Source organism: Caloenas nicobarica, chromosome 2 (genome assembly GCF_036013445.1).
Source record: "Caloenas nicobarica isolate bCalNic1 chromosome 2, bCalNic1.hap1, whole genome shotgun sequence".
NCBI lineage: Eukaryota > Metazoa > Chordata > Aves > Columbiformes > Columbidae > Caloenas > Caloenas nicobarica.
In genome coordinates, this window is record NC_088246.1 from 47,911,794 (window position 1) to 47,930,231 (window position 18,438).

General features: G+C 41.9%; 2 protein-coding genes across 2 annotated transcripts in view; both read right to left on the minus strand.

Annotated features, from left to right (window-relative positions):
• Positions 1 to 290: 290 nt before the first annotated feature.
• On the minus strand, positions 291 to 7,823 carry TMEM42 (transmembrane protein 42). The gene is made up of 3 exons (XM_065629498.1): positions 7,710 to 7,823; positions 2,328 to 2,474; positions 291 to 1,495 (listed from the first exon to the last, which is right to left on the minus strand). Exons 1-3 carry the CDS (start codon positions 7,821 to 7,823, stop codon positions 1,352 to 1,354), a joined length of 405 nt encoding a protein of 134 aa, XP_065485570.1. The 3' UTR covers positions 291 to 1,351.
• A 1,172-nt stretch (positions 7,824 to 8,995) lies between these two features.
• KIF15 (kinesin family member 15) overlaps positions 8,996 to 18,438 on the minus strand; it is a 36,778-nt gene continuing 27,335 nt past the window's right edge. Inside the window, exons 27-35 of the mRNA XM_065628023.1 lie at positions 17,424 to 17,570; positions 16,348 to 16,452; positions 15,930 to 16,094; positions 15,377 to 15,483; positions 12,678 to 12,750; positions 12,057 to 12,094; positions 10,347 to 10,512; positions 9,803 to 9,934; positions 8,996 to 9,506 (exon numbers count right to left, since the gene is read on the minus strand). Of these exons, the coding sequence (XP_065484095.1) occupies positions 9,453 to 9,506; positions 9,803 to 9,934; positions 10,347 to 10,512; positions 12,057 to 12,094; positions 12,678 to 12,750; positions 15,377 to 15,483; positions 15,930 to 16,094; positions 16,348 to 16,452; positions 17,424 to 17,570 (987 nt within the window). The 3' untranslated portion in view covers positions 8,996 to 9,452. The remainder of the gene's footprint in view (positions 9,507 to 9,802; positions 9,935 to 10,346; positions 10,513 to 12,056; positions 12,095 to 12,677; positions 12,751 to 15,376; positions 15,484 to 15,929; positions 16,095 to 16,347; positions 16,453 to 17,423; positions 17,571 to 18,438) is intronic.

Consider the following 18,438-nt stretch of genomic DNA (forward strand, 5'->3'; position numbering starts at 1 on the left):
GTCCTGAAGCAGGGGCCTCTTCTGGGGACACTGTCTTTTCACCTTTCTGATACAAAGAAGGAAAAGGCACGAACCCAACTCCCGTGGCGTTTCCAGCCGTGAGTCTAGTTTTGTGCCTCTGCTGGACACGGCACAGATCTGCCAGTCACGACAAACCGGACAGGTTCACAGAAAAGTGTCCTTAGGTTTTCTGCGCATGCCACAACCATGATTCACTTTCTGTGGTTAGAAGAAGACAGAGACAAGCTGGCAAGCCCAGAGCAAACAAGTGATATCACCAGCATGATGCATACATTTATAGGCATCATTATTATTTCTTGATTAGGGACTCAATTAAAAAATTCCCAAGTACAAGAAGATGTGGGGGCAGGGGCAAGAAGTCAATACCTTAGAAGTGATGATTCCTGACACATGCGCCGCATTGACAGGCATCTCATCCTGAACACAGAGTAATCACTGACTCAAAATTTAGCGCGTATGGGTAATAGTGATATGGCTGGTTACATCACACAAATGGGAATTGGCATCATCCAGAGCTGTAAAAAAAACGTTGTCTGAGAAACTCAATTTTACCAAATGTTGAAGCAATTGCCAGCTTAAGTGGGGAGGGGGGGATGTGCTGAACATGGACACTCTCAGTGAAAGCAGCTGTTCGCATGCAGTCTGTTGTATTCTCCCAAAATTACAACGGTGATCGAAACCCCATCCTGGTTAAGAGTTTAAAGGAAAGAACAGAAACCTTAGAGTGAGTAACATTTCAGGAATGGGAAAGTGGGAATTGTAGTCGTCAGATACAAATGGCAAGTTAAAAGGTGTGTGTGACTGATACGGGAAGCTGAAGGAATTAATGAAAGGCCCCACAGCCTTACAGGCAGCAGGAGCTCCAGGGCCATTTAAAGAGGCAGAGAGGAACGTCAGGAACAGCAGAGCAGAAATATGAGCTGCCTTCAGTGTCTACTTCTGATTGCTTTTCTATTTCGGGACAGGTACTCTGACGGAAAAGTACTGATGCATGGGCACCTTCCACAGCTACCATGTTTACTTTTAGCCTTCCCCAAACCAAGAAAGCTCTGCAGCCACAGGGTGTGAAGAGGAGGAGCGGCCGATAAGCCTCTGGCCCTGATTTCCAAAATACTGACTCAGAGCAGACCAGCTCCCTCCGAGGCTGTCACTGCCACCACACCACAGCCGGCCTGCTGGGAAAGACGCAACCAGTGTGACTGCAAATTCAGCAGGTGAATGGGGCTCAGCAGGTCCGCGGCTGGTGCATTCGGAGCTAGCTGGGGACCGGGGCCACTGTCACGAGGCAGGAACGAGGGGTGGCATTGTGCCATGCCCCCTCCAGCAGCCATCACGCCTCCTTTTTCTCCGCCGGGAGCTGGACTGGCCAGGGCGCAGCGGTGTGCAGCAGCACGAGGCCGCAGAGCGTCACAGCGAGGCCGACCCACCACAGAGGCGTCCACGTCTCCCCGAAGAGAAGCTTGCCCAGGATGGCCTGAAGGAAAAGACAGAGACAAAGTTTTGTTAGGCCAAGCTGCCCCAAAGCCTCCTGTGCTGCCAGAGCTGCAGGGACTTCTGCTGGGGGAGCCAGTCCTGGAAGAAACCTGCTTGAGGAAACTCCTGCTAGGACCACCAAGAGAAATGGCTGCTGCAGGTGATGCCAAAGACAACCTACTCTACAATCCAGCCTGGAAGCACAGCCGTATTGCAGACCTGAAACAGGATTTTGGCAGACACACGTGTTTTGCTGCCTTCCCAGCACCTCTCGGGAGCCAAACGTCCAGTCGACTGGGTGACTCCAGTTGATACAAAAGGGCCCCAGTGTCTTAGGTTTTGTACACCACCATGAGCTGGCTATGAGTTGTTGGAGCACTGCAACAAAAGTGGGTAGCTGCTGAGAGTGAAAAGTGAGCAGAAAAAACCTGCAGGTCAAAATGCTCTTGCTGTCACTAGAGGTGATGCATCTTCACACCCAGATAGGGTGGCTTTGGCTCGTCACAGGTGAGGTGTTGCAATGAAAAAGCAAAACAAAGCAAAGCTCCCAGCTCTGGCTCTCACTGGCAATTAGAAAAGTTCAGTAAACCGTACAGCTGCTGCAAAGCACTGCACTGGGCAGCAGCACCCTTCCTCCTGCACCACCCAGAAATAGTCTTACAGCCTCTGCCAGGAACAGGCAGAGCAGCTGAGGCCTGACACAATCATTTCACGTCTGTCTGTATCTGTACCTCTCCCTTCGCAGCCAGCGATGCTGGTCACGCATCCAGTGTGACCGTTCCCGCATTGCTGGGCTCCTCCAGGCTTCAGCACCCGGGGAGGGATCCACTCACCGAAAAGATGAAGTTGGAGGCCGTCGTTGTCACAGAGGCAGCAGCTGAGGAGGAGGAGAGTCTGAGGGCTTTTGCAAAGACCGTCCACATCACCGCGTTGCACGCAAACACCAAACCAACACAGCCGACACGAAGCAGCACAGGCATCTGTAGGACAAAAGGGAAAAACCCGTGTGTTTTCACTGACCGCTCATCCATCTCCCCTATTTCACACGCAATTTGGAGCAAAACCTAATGGCTGATGTTACATGAAGATGAACATATTAAATCGCAGAAGGAAACAGAAGCGAGGAAATAACCCTGGATGGAGCGTGACCCTGGCACGTCCTGCTGTGAGTCCAGGCTCAGACCATGAGCTGGGAAGTGGTGGGACAGTGTACAGCAGCTGCCAGGCCAGAAGCCGAACTCCAGAAAGCTCTCAAGCTCTAGACGTGGTCCACACACAGTACGGTGAAATGCCCTTTGCTCATCACTAGGTGTGTGGAAATGGGCAGAATTCAGCCCTGCCAGAGAGGATGTCAAAGCTGTATGTGCTGGCGCTGCCTGTGGTCCAGGACCTGTTGGTTGTGAATTCGGGCTGAGACCAGCGTGGTCCCAAACCACTGGTCCTCACCACCTCCCATGACCTGGCCTGCCTTACTGCTGCAGCGACGTCAGAGCAGGGTCCTCTGGGACAAAAGTGAGAGCTGAGGGGCTTCGTGCCTTATTTTGCAAGCTTGCTGCAGAGCAGATTTCCTGAGAGCTCACAGGCAGAACGACTCACAAACACTGAGGGAGCGCAGGAGGGCAAGGGAAAGCAAAGCTTCGTCTAAGCCCGCAGTGATCATGCCTTCACGGTCCATCACCTCTCTCAGTCCGCGGTGCAATCCATCTTGAAGCAGACAGAAATGTAGGTGTGAAGCTACCAACAAGCACAGCTGAGAGGTGGCACCTGCCCTGCAAGAACGGCTGCACTGCAGCCCCCTGCCAGCCAGCCGAGTCAATGGAGGCCACCAATCATGCCCTGCTCTCACTCAGAGGAAGAAATCATAGAATCAGAGAATGTCCTGAGTTGGAAGGGACCCACGAGGATCATCAAGTCCAACTCCTGTCCCTGCATATGACAACCCTACAGTTCACACCAAGTGTCTGAGGGTGTTGGCTAGACTTACTAAGCCATCCCTCAAGTCCTGAGTCTAAGTCATTTATAAAGACATTGAAGCGTGCTGGGCCTGAGATGGATCCCTGCGGAACCCCACTAGTGACTGGCTGCCAGCCCGACATAACCCGATTTACTAGAGCCCTTTGAGCCCGGCCCATCAGCCAGTTGCTCACCCACTGCATTGTGTGTTTATCCAGCTGTATGCTGGACATCTTGTCCAGGAGGATACTGTGAGAGACTGTATCAAAGGCTTTACTGAAATCGAAAAGGATCACATCAACAGGCTTCCCTGGCCAACTAGGTGGGTAACCTTGTCATAGAATGAAATTAAGTTTAAGCAAGACTTTCCCCTCATGAACCCGTGCTGGCGGAGACCAATGACTGTGTTGTCTTTCAGGTGTTTTTCAATAATTCCCAGAACAATCTTATCCATAATTTTGCCAGGCACAGAAGTGAGACTGACAAAAATTGCTAACCACAAGCTAGCGAAAGCCACAGGGATTTCTGAAGCAAGTGATGTAACACATACAAGGTTAAAACGAAAAGGCTATAAAGCAAATCCCTGCTTGATAGCTGGCACGAGCTCTCAGAGGCTAACCCCATCCCAGTTATGGTGTTTAGTCCCATTTTGCCCCACTTGTGGCAAAAGTCTCCAAACTATCAGGACAACAGTAAACGATCAAAAGCACTTCACACCAGTGAGGCACTTTGCTTTCCAACTGCTGCCATGGCAAACTCTGCAGAGAGGGGCAAAAGGGACAACTATCCCCCACTGCTACTGGCCTTCTAAAGAAGAAACCTGCTCCCACGTTAGGCTTGTGGGACGAGGTTTGCCTCCCAGCTTCACCCTCTGCCTGTGTGACCAGGCAGTTTTACCTTGCTCAGGGCAGTTAGGTACCTCCACATATGCCTCTAGTGGGTCGGCAGACTTGGGAGTCAGGAGATGAGAGGGGAAAACAATTTTCTGTGTTTCACCTAAATTCAGTATATTATTTCTGGATCAGAAAGAGTTTACTGAGGTACTCTAGTAGGAAAAAAGGCCTTAAGAAAAAGAGATCTTGTTATTGTCATTAGCCACCTGCCCAAAGGTATAGAGAGGATGGAGCCCAGGCTCTTCTCCAATGTGCATTGGGATATGAGAAGATGCAGCAAATGAAGATTAGCACAAGTGAAACCTTGATCTGAAACAAGGGGAAAAAAAAGGTGATCAAACACTGGAACAGAGGTCACGGGCCCTCAAACCTTGGAGATATTAAAAACGTGACTAGAGAAGGTCACAGGCAACCTGTTGCAGAGCAGTGGTTGGACTAGAGACCTCTGGAGGTCCTGCCCAACCAGAATTTGTCCATCAGTCTACCAGTGCTGGAGCAAAGCTGGTTCCCACCACCACAGCAGCTAAGCTATCTTCAAAAGTGACCCTGAACCCATGGGTTCCTCTTCTATTGCAGAGCCAGGGAAATCAGCTGCAGTGAGCTCGGGAGATGGCATATGCCCAGAAGGAAGGTTTTTCCAAAGAGAGGTCAAGTCCCTCTGTGTCCTGGGCAGAGAGGCAGTCATCGCAATGGCAGTCAGTAGAGAGATAGGAACACCCCCAGGTGTTCCCCACAAGGAAGGAGGGAGGTAGAAATTCCTCTCCTGCAAAGGGTTCAGCCGAGTCAGCCCAGTGAGTCAAGTATTACTGTTCTGATTGCTTTTCTAAGAGATTAATTTCAGTGTACATTTCAGATAATCTAGAATCACTCCTGAAGTGGCAGAAGTAATTTCAGATGAAGTTGGGCAGGGGAGAGAGGAAAGTAAAGGAAAACTTTTGTTCAAGTGAAATGACCCCTCCTGGTCAGGCCGCTCTCAGGCTGGACTACCATGACACATCCTTCTGGCCAGGAAATCCATCTTTGTGCTGCTGTTGAGCATCCTGTTACCCTACGTCATAACCTCTTAGAAGCGTCAATACACTTTTAACATTTGCTGCCACATTCCACCCTGCAAAAGTGTTGGCTGCTCTCTTAGACTTATTTTTGTATTTCTCTTGTTCTCCTTCAAGCACAAAATTCCTTGAACCTCTGTCACCTTGTAGCTGCTCTGCAGACAGGCTTGTAGCAAGGATGCACGATTCAAAGAGTGAGCCCTCTGAAAAAGCGCCTATGGTCCTGTGCAATTTAAACTACTAAGATGATTACGGCATTTACTTAAAACTGTTAGTTTTCAAAACCGTTAGTTTTACAGCTAAACTGATTTAGTTCACAATTATCACCTAGAATGGACTTGAAGGAAGTAACTGGAGGAACCAATTTGTTCAGAAAAGAGAAGAACACAGAATCAGAGCATAGCTAAGGTTGGGAGGGACCTCTGGAGATTATCTGGTCCAAACCCCAGCTCCTAGAGCAGGTTGTCCAGCTCTGTGTCCAGACAGCTTTTGAATATCTCCAAGGATGGAGACTCCATCACTTCTCTGGGCAACCTGTACCGGTGCTTGGTCACCCTCACCATGAAAGTTTCCTGATGTTCAGGGGAAACCGCCCATGTTTCAGTTTGTGCCCATTGCCTTTGGTCCTGTCACTGGGCACCCCTGGAAAGAGCCTGGCTCTGTCCTCTGTGCATCCTCCAGGTATTTGTACACATGGATGAGATCCCTCTGAGCCTTCTTTGGAACAGGCTGCCCAGGGAGATGGTTGGGTTACCATCCCTGGAGGGGTTTCAAAGGCGTATAGACGAAGTTCTCAGGGATGTGGTTTAGTGCTAGAGTTAGGTTATGGTTGGACTCTATGATCTTGAGGGTCTCTTCCAACCTAAATGATTCTATGACTCTTCTCCAGGCTGAACAGTCCCAGCTCTCTCAGCTTCTCCTCACAGAAGAGATGTTCTGGTCCCTTCATCAGCTTCATGGCCCTTTGCTGGACTCTCTCCAGTAGCTCTCTTTTCTGTACTTGGGAGCCCAGCACTGGACACAGTGCTCCAGGTGTGGCCTCACCATTGCTGAGTAAAGGGAAAATATTACCTCCCTTGACCTGCTGGCAACACTCCACCTCAACGACACAAAACTTTGTCACAGAACCTTAAAAAAAAAAAAACAAACCCACGCCAAAAAAACCCCAATGAATGGGCAATATTTCTATCAATTTCAAAGGAGAAGGATTACTCAGAAAAATGTCAACGTTTTCAGTAATTCCATGCTCTGCTTTTCTAGCAGTGGAAAGCACAATCTTTTTGGGCAGGATTGGGAAGAGTATGAGGATTTTTTTAATTCTCTTTCCTGCTACCTTTTCTGATGTATCAGAAAGGATCAACAGGATTGGTAAGTACTGAGTTTTCACTTTTCTAACCATCTCTAATAACCACAAAAGTTGATTTTCTTTTTTTCCTGATGCAAGGCTGGAGTTTTTTTCAGATCCAGTTTCTCGTGTGGGTTCTTCCTTTGGGTTTCAAATCCAAATGTACATTCGCCATTTGAAAATCAACCCCTGCTCTATATCTCTGATGGGTTTTTATGATACGTGTGTGCTGTCTGCCTCAGCATCTCCCCATTCACAGCCTCTGTGCAAGAATTCACCTCTCCAGGTGAGAACGTTGTTGCGTGAGGTGAAGGGCCAGCAGTCCAATGTAACCTTCAGCACAACTGGGTTTGAGAAACACAACTGAGTTAAGGATCATCCTTTACAAACATCCAAGATGAGCACATCGGCTCAGCAGCACAATGGAAATCAACCACTCCACCTCTCTGCTCTTGTCACGAGTGAAAAACAGAACAAGAGAGGGAGCAGGGCAGCATTATTAGCAAAGTGGAGGGCCGACAACAAGCTTTTGATACTCAAGTGTACCGACATCCTGCTTTTAAAACAGAGCTGACATAAAACCACTGCAAAGGCGCTTTCAGAGTCGGATTTGGTTTCAGGCGTCCCCATACCATGCTTGGTTTCTTCTGTTTCATATACCAGCAGACTCGCTCCAGTCTGCTCGCTGTCTATGGACATTAACACCGTGCATTAGTCAACCCTGCAGCAGCTACAAGGCCAGGCTGCCTGGAGAGGTGACTCACGGCTGGGCTCTCCGAGATCGCCCCCGTTCCAGCAAACCCCTCCGAAGGCAGGTGCAGGGCAGCCCCCGGAAGGGCACCGGGGAGAACCCGCCTGTTTCTTCCCCATCACGGACGCGACGAGCAGCGAAGCCGCGGGGGAAGCCGCCCGCGGAACACGCGTTAACTCACACGGAAGCCGCTTCCCTGCTCTGATTTCCTCGTTCCTTACCCAGCCTCCGGCCGCCTCCCCGCCCGGCCCCAGCGCCAGCTTCGCCGCGGCGGCCGCCGCCGCCCCCAGCAGCCCCGCGGCCGCCGCCGCCGCCGCCGCGCCGCCCGCCCGCATCTCCGGGTCCCGCCGCGTCCCGCCGCCTTCCGCCTGCGAGGGGCGGGCGGGACGGGAAGGGGCGGCCCTGCGGGGGCTGCGGTGCTGGACGAGGGGGAGAAAAGGAAAGGAAAACGCTCCTCTGCAATGTTGATTTATATACAAAAGCTTTATTTAAAAAACAAACCAAAAACAACAATATGGGGACAAGACGTCCTGCTGTAGACAGAACACAGAGTAAGGCTCACAGGTGAGCAAACAGAGATCGAGCCTCCCCCTCCCGGGAGGGGCAGAAACCCCTGTCTGCGTGGAAATAGTCCAGGAACAGTCACACAAACAGGCTCAGGAACATTTATAGAAGCAGAAGATGTCAATAACAACAACAAGCCAACAGGAGACGAAAGCTTTGTGGTCCAAGACAAACCCCTCTAAACTGCTATTACAGGAATTGTTAGTTACTTCTGATCTCTTATTGTTGTCTACAGAAAAAAACCTCCCTAGTTTAAGTTTAGGGTTTTTTACATCTATACTCCACAAAGTGGAAACAAATCCACACAATTAGGCAACTTTAAAATTCCTACATTAGCTGGGGGAAAATCTACTTTCCCTCAGCTGAGTACTGAAGTACACGCTAGGAATATGCTGCATTTAACACCTTTCTCTTCATTCCCTTTTGCTCCATCGCTTGTGGGCAAAAGTAGTATTGTTCAAAGTAGCCAAAAATGGAATTATGGTATTACTGACAGCTAAAAAAAAAAAAGGTGCTAAACACACAAGTGTGTTATATTCGTATATAAATCTATATTTTTGTGTCCTACTGAAGAAGTTTCAGTTATTTGCAGTAAATCTTAAGTGCGATTAAATGAACTTATGCCATACTCGTAAAATGTCCTGCATATTTTCAGATCTTGTTTCTTAACATTTCTAACTTTAGTTTGATAAGAAAATGATTGCAAAAGACTTTGAAATAATTTCCTACGGTGCCAATATAGAAGTCTGCTGTAAGATTATACTGGGGAAAAAAATATTTAAAAAGCATTTTAATTTCAAAAAGAGAAAGAAAAGACTACAAAGCCAGAAGATATTTATAGTACTATTTACAAGTCTATTACTAAATTCACATTCAGTTTATGAACAAACTTCAATATTAAAATTATTTTTAAGCAATCCAGTAAAGCCGCCCTATGTTTTAGCTAAAAAAGCCAAAAACAAACAACAAAAACTAACTCAAAGAAATTGTGCTTTTAGAAATTTGGCTCTGGTGAAAAATGTAGCATTTCAGAAGAGGTAGAAACCTGAATGAAAGCACAAAAGGAAACAAGAATGCAAGTGTGTTCCCAGTGAGAAAGCTTTTCCTTAGCAAGGTACCAAAGGACACAAAAGTTTCAAGGAAGTATCTTCCAGCACCTACACAAAATCAGTTTCTAAAAAATTATAGGAAGGTGTTAATATGTCATCGAAAGCTGCCGACTTAGCTGGAATAAAAATTCTTCACTAAAGCTATTGCCAGTAAAAAAATCCAGAAACTACTTGATTATTACAGGACTGCGGCAAAAGTCAAGTTTGATACCTGGCTTTTGCTTACTCTGTACACTTAAAAAATATGGCTCCACAGTTTTGTGTCATAGCTGATCATGGTGTCTACCTATGTCACTTTTTTGATTCCTTCAAAAAAGCGTTTTCAATTCGTAGTTTTTCAGTCTCCTGTAAAACAGAAAAAACACGGGTGTATTAAAGAAATCATACTCCTTTCATATTTCTAAATAAGTGGTATCTACACTTGTTCAAGTGTTTTATACACTATGTACCTGAGGAAATAAGTGATTCTTGTCTGGGGCCTGTGAGGAGACAGACCAGCCATGACCACCAAACTACATAAAATCAGAAGTACCTACTATTACTCTCCAACAGAAGAGCAAGAATTTTCGTTTCCCTTCTCAAAGCTTATCTCTCTTGTATGCCAGGCCATTACTCCATCTGTATTCTACTCGGCAACTTACCTCAGTAAGTTTAGCGTAATCTTTCTTCAGTTTCACAAGATACTGAATCTTCTGGTTTAGGTTTCGATGACCAAGTAATTTCCCGTTCTCCTCAGTAAGAGAGTTAACTCGCTTCCTCAGCAAGTCCATTTCCTGTAATAAATACATTGTGTACCTCTTAACTGCAGCCCCTCCTTCTCTTTTCAGAAGAAATCGCTTCTTTACAACTATTGACATGCTAAGATTTAAGTTTGTTGTAACATATGATGCAAGAGTTTGTTCATTCAGGAAACACGCATTTGTCTTATGTCTCCTTAGGTACTACAGTAGATCCCTCTAAAGGACAAAAGCACCATTTGATTTGTACTACAAATTGCAACAGTGATTTCCATACCGAGAGTTCCACCAGTGCAGGAAACGGCATTACAAATATCACTAAACTGCAAGACAAAACGTTTTCAGAGGCAGTCTTTGATCACTGATTAATTCAGATTATCCAATTAGCAACAGCTCTACCTCTGCTGAATAAGATTCTACTGTAAAGACGACAAAAAAATTATAGAACCTTTCCAATTCTGTCTCTCTCTTCATACATTTCCTCCAGTTTTGATCTAATTTCTTCTTTTTCATTGAATGCTTTCAGCTCCAAAGCTCTTGTTCGTTCCATCTCGAGAGTCATTTCAAGACAAGTATTCTCTTTGATTTTGAGGGTGTTCTTGGTCTCTTCTAATCTGCCAATATAAAAGCATCATATAATATTAAACCCCAACATAAATGGCATACAACTGAATTAGTAAATCAGCCTTGGACATGTAGGCAGCCTCTTCTAAAAATATCCTTTTAAGACAATTTATTTTCCCTAGAACTCAGTGCTAACAAAAAGAAAAACTACATTCTGCTTCACAGCTTTTTTGATGCAATCTCTTAACTGGCTGGTGTTTTGGAGTTGCTGCTCTTTTTGGGAAGCATGCTGTTTCCATACAAGTCCACTCATGGAAGAAAACAGAAGCTTCACCTACAAGAACACTATGAATTCATCTAAGGCAGGTAAATTTGCCAGATGAACTCTGCTTCTCTTCCAGTTTCTCCTAAATTGCTTGTTTGTATATGACTTTTCCCCAACGGCCTTGTTGCTCAGAAACATCTCTGAACAGCTCAGAGGTGACCTGAGCTTGTTTGGCCCAGTTACAGAAGGACCACCACTTCAGATAGAGGTCTTGCCTGCTAAAAATGTTTTACCTCTATCAGTCTCACAGAATATTAAACCATGCCAAACTTAGCAGCCTGTCTACTGATCATAGGAACTTTAGTAGTTTTGCATATCCATTCAAATATTGCATAAATTGAAATATTTTTGTCATCAATGTTGTTTCACTGAAGCCTGGTGTTGAAGACCTAAATGAAAACAGTATTCGCTTGCTGCATTTTTCAAGACATTTTCATGATGACAAAAGTGTCTTTTTCCTCTTTGTACAATATTTGTTTGTATGAGACACTGTAACACTGTTATAAAGTGTATTTCGGAAACCAGACAGGTATGAAAAAAACCAATGTACTGAATAGCAAAATAACCCCTGATTAAGACTTGGGTTTCTGGAGAACTTAATATAAATTACTTTTGAAATAACTATGTGCATAAAAATGGTCTTCATCCTTAAAAGAAGTTATTTACATTTAATGGAATGCTTTCTACATAAGTAACACAAATATTACAAGATTCAGCCACTGTGAATCCTGAAGCAATACAGATTAGGAAAAGAATAACAGAAGCAACATTTTCAAAACATTTTCTCTAACAATAAACAATTTTTATTATTCAAGTTGAATCACAAAAATTAAAACAAATATTGCATAAAACCCTCAAATAATTAGATTAAGTTTAAAATTATAAAATATTTATGATATTAATAAAGAACAGTATTTAACTTAATTTTGATAAGGAAGGAACTTAGAATTAACTGCATATAAAAGAATGCAAAAATGATAATTTTAAACAATTCAAAATGTCCCTTCCAATTTAAGATTCCTATGGTTCCACCTATGTCAGAATATTTTCCTGATATAATGCTGCCCTTTTAGAAAATGTAGTAATAGAGGCTACTACCACCTACTGATGAAAAAGAGTAGGAACTCAATGTGTCTTGCAGAAGTGTAAACATTTCCAAATTACATCTTCTATAGTTTTAGATCTTGGACTTCTCTTGTTAAATATACCTTTTTCGTATTAATGAGTTCAATACAAGCCTCCAGTTCAATGAACAATATTTAAACTTACTCTGCTTTGATTTTCAGCATCTCCTCCATTGCTTTATTCTGTAAAAGTTCAAAAATATTAAATTCTTAATGTTTAATGTTTTCATACATATATTTAAAATTATTTGTCACTTAACTGGTGCTACGTATCTCATTCCAGATCCTACCCAAATCTTCCTATTGCTCAGTAACTCACATCTCTAACATTCACTGTAAGTTCATCTCTTTGCTATAGGCACACATTTCCAATTTCACACCAGTACAAATGACCTACAGCGATATCTCTGCCCATTCGTACACAACAGAGCAGGAGGTTCTAACAGGGGGTTCTTCTCTGTGGGAGATCTGTGGCAAGCTCTGCTGCAACTTTGGCAGAGCCTTGACATCAGCAAGTGACACAACCTTCACTTTCCAGCTCTGTGGAGATGAGTCGGATTTAGTGATCTGAATCTGTTTTTGCTTATTGTGCATTCTGACACCCAGTTCATTGGTGTCAGACCAAGACGGAAACCTTAAGTTTCAGGGTCTGTGTCTGTTAGAATTCACTAGAAATCAGTGTGTGTTTCACTGCCATGAAATAGAAGAAAATATGTTAATACCTCACAGTGGGGAAACAGCAACTAACATGAGAAGGGTAATATACCTTGGCCAGTCGTTCTTCAGCAATCTCCTCCTCTTTCTCTTTGAGGAACTGAATGTCAGGATGTTTCTGATCACTAGGAAATCCAAGAATAAGGAAAGTTTCTCACAAACAGAAGAAACCCGTTGTAAAAACATCATCTTATCCAGATCAAATAAGTAAGTGTGTGTAGCTGTCTTGACACATGTTCATACTCAGAATACTGAACATCATGAAACAACTCTGGAAGGGTTTAAACTTTGATATTCCAAGAACATCACATTTTCCTTTGTTAGAGTATAGAGAAACTAATGTTTTAATGGAGACAATTAGAAATGTAACAACTATGCAACTGTATGTTAGACAGCTTCAGGACTGAGGTAAATGTTTTGTTATTTAATGATGTTCACATGCAGACTGCAGAAAGCAACTCCTTCCTACAAGATTGTTGCTCAGTGGTCTTGCCAAGTTAAGAAAAAAAGGTTTTTGTATTCAGAAGACTTGGAAACTTTTAATTTTGTCAAATTTAATAAACATGACATTGGATGGAAGTAAGCGAACACTATAAAATTAAAATAACCGCCAAACCAACACACCATTAGGATCACTTCATTCTTGTAGGGTGCCATAAAGAAAGAACTTCATTGATTAACAGCTATTGTAATTTGATGCAGTTGTAAAAGATCACTATTTTCAGTAACTAAAAAAATCTTTGTCAACATATCTAGCTAGGGTGATTTATTTTTCAGATCTGGTATAAACAACCTCTGTCAGAGTGTGTGTATGCATGGGTGGTTTTTTATGTTAATGCTAACTAAATGCCAGCTTCAAAAGTCTAACAAGTTCTGAGAACTGAAATAAAAATTATATATTGTCCTTGTTAAGTCTTGGTACCATTCAATTCCAAAATCCACCCAAATTCATCCAGCTTATAAATGGTTGGACAAAATTGCAACACACTACGTTTACTTTTTCTCAGTGGATACTTACTTGAACTTTAAAACCTTTTAAGTTTAGAATCATTGGTTACGCTTGAGCCTTTCAAATTCTAGTACTGGTTGGCCTGTACCAGCTCCAAAGTGGTGAACTGAGCCTTCTCCAACTTAGCATTACAGAGGTGAGGGGTGGCCTTTCCTGCACAGCCTCCTCTTCCCTGCCCTGACACTAAATACCAAAAGAGAGCAGGCACTTGGGTCTAATTTTGTATTCCCAGTCATCCTCCAATGTAGTCCAAGATGTCACATCTCATTACGTGGTCACATGTGACACTGATGATCAAATCATCTCACTCTCTAACACTGGGCTACACGAAGATAACCACTACCTGCTGCTGCTCTCGGCTGCTCCCATAATGGATAAGCCACATGTCTGTTGTGAATATCTCCACCTGAGATATCTAAACTGATTATACAGAGAGCATCCAATATACTATTAGCCTTTGGTCTATTGAAACCACAACTCCTATCAAATAACAACACCTGAGTTGTTAATGCTTATCCAAATTACGTCCCAAGGTCCCAAGTCAGGAATCTAGCAAACAAGGAACATAAAAGTAATGCTTTTCTGTGAAAAATTGGGTCCAACTAACCTATGCCATAAACTGTGTGAAAGACAAAGCCACAGAATCCAGTTTTCCATGACAAAGTAACCACTTTTTGTTTTCCTGTGCTTCCCATTTCAATTCACAACACACTTTCAAATGCCTATTGCAAACTAAGCAGAAGGCCCTACAGACATCATCGTCATTCCGTATCCCACCTGATCTGTCCCACCTTGGGCACAGAATGTTTTCCACAAATGCATCCCTTCATAATTGAAGATTATTGTATAATACACACAATGCAAGGACAAATTGGAGTTGCACACACACATGCAATCACAGCATCTTCTAATTTGAATACTTCATTTTGCAAATTTAATAGTGTTCTTTTACATGAAACACTTATGAAAAAGTCAGTTCTAAAACTGACAGCACTGATACTTCATTGAATGGAGAGAAAAGTTCTGGAAAATATTATTTGATATATTTAATAGTTAAAAAAAGATTAAATTCCTACCTAGCATTAAGTTGCTGTTTAGTAAATTGCCCTTTAAAAATGAATTGACATTAAATATCAACAGAATTATTTGCTGCTAGTTAAGATTTCTTTTCACAAGAAGCAAACCAGCAGATTATTTAATTCTTTACAAAACTGAAAACAAAACAAAACGAGGTAAACCACAAACCAAAATATTTTCTGTCTAACACTAATCTATACAGATTACAGTTCAAACTAAACCTCAGGATATCGCCAGTCTGAGGTATACAGCAGCGTACGATCTTTTCAGAGACTCCTCACCCTCAAAAACACAAGATGGAGAACTGATTCCATTTCTGTCTATGTTAAAACTTGTGTTGAATTCATTTGGACATTTCCTATCTACTGAAATCCATAAGTGCATGAGTGATATGGTAATACATAATACACAGAAATGGCTATGTGTGTATTTTACATTCTATTTCCATTTCCTTTATAAAAGCTTGTTATATTCAAGAATCTGTGTTTTAAAGGCAATAAACTTACAAGCCAGTAAGAAATTTTCATAGAAAAGGCTGAGTCAATCTCTAATTATATGTTCAATATGCAAGATTGTATTTGAAATAAAAACTGTAAATTTATTTACCTTAAGGTAACTTGCTTCCAGTCAATACAGGTTTTTTTGTTTGTTTTATTTTACTTTACCTGTTCTTGCTAAGTCTCTGAGCTTCTACAAGGCTCTGTAACTTCCTGTTGTTCTCCGCCAATATCTGCATTTCCAGACGCAAGTTCTCCAACTCATTTAATTGTTCCTAAGCAAGTGAAATTGGCAATATTGTATTTGAAGACCAAATTGCAATTTCTGTTTTCATTTCCAGTTGAACATATTTTTGAGTAAAACAACACGAAACTATTTCTCAGAAAACAACCACAGTTCTCTGGCAAAGATCTGCATCACTGTTCCATTTACAGTTTTATTAGAAACTTGATTTAGATTAAGTCAGAACAGTTTCATCAGCAAAAATAACATTACCATTTGATAATAATGAACACGAAACAACTCAGTCCTTGGGAAAATTAGATATATGGACATGTCAAGCAAGTTGCCACTATTTGCTGCCAGCCGAGGTAAAAAGACCAAGAACTGCCTTCCTGCTTTAATGAACAGACTTCTAAGCAGAACTCATTAAAAATCTGAATTCTTTATTCTGTCTTATTTTAACCTTACAAATGGCCTGTAGAGATTAATGCACAGTACCTTCAGCCTTAGAATTTCATCATTTTTAGCTCTTCGTTCTTCATTCAGTTCATGTACAAGGTGCTCCAGGTTTATTGCAGAAGCCCTCCGATCAGCTATTTCTTGTTCATGAGTTTCCAAGAGCTTTACCAAGTTCACATCAAAATTGGGGGGAGTTTTTGGACACTGTCAAGTTAAAAGAAACAAACCCCACAAACTATTAGTAAAGAACTGTTTCCCCTAAGTTTTGGTTACATGTTTTATTACTTATTTGGAGACATATGTTAATAAATTCCTGGCAGACAGATCATCAATTATACATTTCTCAATACATCGTCATTTCTAGTCCCAGCCTGAAGCCATGCTGTAAAGTTTATTAGTCCTTTTCGATGAGTTTTAACAGTCATTGCAATGAAAATGTTTCTTTCAAATGCTATACCTGAGGAAATGTTACTGAAGATGAGTCCACAAAGCAATCTAGTTGCTTCATTTTTAGTTCATATTCATTCTTCCTCTTCTCCAGTTCTTCTGTCATTTTGTGCAACTATTAGAAACGCCAATTAGAATTAAATTAGCTCGTAATACACACAAAATATTAAAGAAAACAGCAGCTAGATCTATTTTGAGCAGGCTTTCATACACAAGTTATATTAGATTACCTTAGACTTCACTTTCATATTTTTCTATATTTATGTTATAACTGTTAATCGTTCAATAGTTGCATGTAACAAGCATTTTTTGAAAGTCTATATACACTATATACTGTATACTGTGTAGTTAATCTGAATTGTGTTCTTGTTTGTATTTTATTTTTTTGCCTTGCTAACACAATCTACCTTTCAAAGGGCTTGCCAGGACAAAAACTATTATGAACTTTGCTGGCAAACATTGTTGATCAAAAAGCGATTTGAAACAAACCAAGATTTTACTGGTATAGATATAATCAGTTTCCTCAAAGAGAATATGCTAACATTACAAAAAGACTCTTCTTTTCAAAAAAACTTATGAGAGTTTTTGCCAATACAAATATATTACTTAGCCCTATGACAGTTGTGATAACTGAAAATAAAATTTAGACAAAGGCTTAACATAGCTATTTGGTCTGCAAAAGCTCCAAATCACTCACAGATTGCATAACTTAGAGCTCAACAATTACCTCTGTTACATAATTATAGTTTGTGGATAAGTGTTAAGCAGAGGAAAAAGTAATCCCCTAGGTTACACTGCTGATAACCTCAGGTTGCTCTGTTATTATAGGTACTGATAATTTTACTCTGCTTTCAGAGTATGTATTTTTTTCATCTCTAGACAAAGTATTGAAGAGTTATCTAGCCTTTGTCCAGAAATTTTGAACTACTACTACTACTTTGCTTTTACAGGAAGGAGCATTGCTTTTCACCAAGAGTACTGCATACGACATGCTCTCAAATTCCAAGTAAAACCTTTTCCACAAGCTACAGTTAACCACGGCTCCCTCCCAAGGAGCTAATTATCAGAAGAATTTCCTTGTTTTACCTGTTCCTTGAGTTCCTGGATTAGAGCTTCTTTCTTTGCTATGTCTTCCTGGGCACACTGAAGCAATGAATCATGTTTCTTAGAGGCCTCTGTCAGACTTATCAGCTGCTCAGTGGTATGATGCAAATCTTCACACAAAAGGTCTCTCTATTTTAAGTCATTAGATGAATAAAGAAAAAAATGTCAAAGTTATTACTCTAAAGAAGTTGGTTAGAGATGTTTTGGCATTGTTGCTAAGATTGCTAACAGCTACAAGCATCTCCCTTTTCCTTCCACTTCTATAAATTTTTCATTTTAGCATGTTTTCCATGTCCATTGTCTTGGTTGCAGAACAAAAATGAGAACTTTCCTACAGTGTAGCTACAGCTAATACTTGTGGGAGATACTTGGAATCAACCACTGTTTTAAAGCATAAGGTATACTTCAAAAGAGATACAATTATTTAAATAAGAATTCGGAAAAGAATGCATAGATTTTAACCTATGCTGAATTAGTGATTACAGCTTTTTTAGTACACTGCTATTCTGTAGATACCTCTGGATTTATTCTAGGATCTAGACTCCCACTCTGATAGGATATTAAACCTACACAAGGTGTGTTAAAAGACAAAGTACTGTTTCTCCTTCTAGGTTAAGTGTCACCTTGGATTAGTTCTTGTCCAGTAAAGAAAGCATGAAGGAAATTAATAACTCATACACAAAGTCAAAGAAGGAGAAACACTATGATTTTATCAGGAGCCACACCCACAAACACCACCAATCCATTTGGCAGGCAACTCAGTTTAGGACTCCAGAATGTCAAATTTAGATATGACCATGTCCTGGTTTTGTTAAAAACAAGACCAGTTTATCTTTTAATGAATTTTCCTTTCAGCTAAGTTCTTCTAAGTAACTGCACTTCTCTGAATTTGGCTGCATGTTTTTTCAGACATGCTCTGCTCCGGAGCTGATAACGGTAGCAGTGGTATGCAGAAGAGGCCCAGGCTTAGACTTATTGCTATGGCAGCCAAGATTAC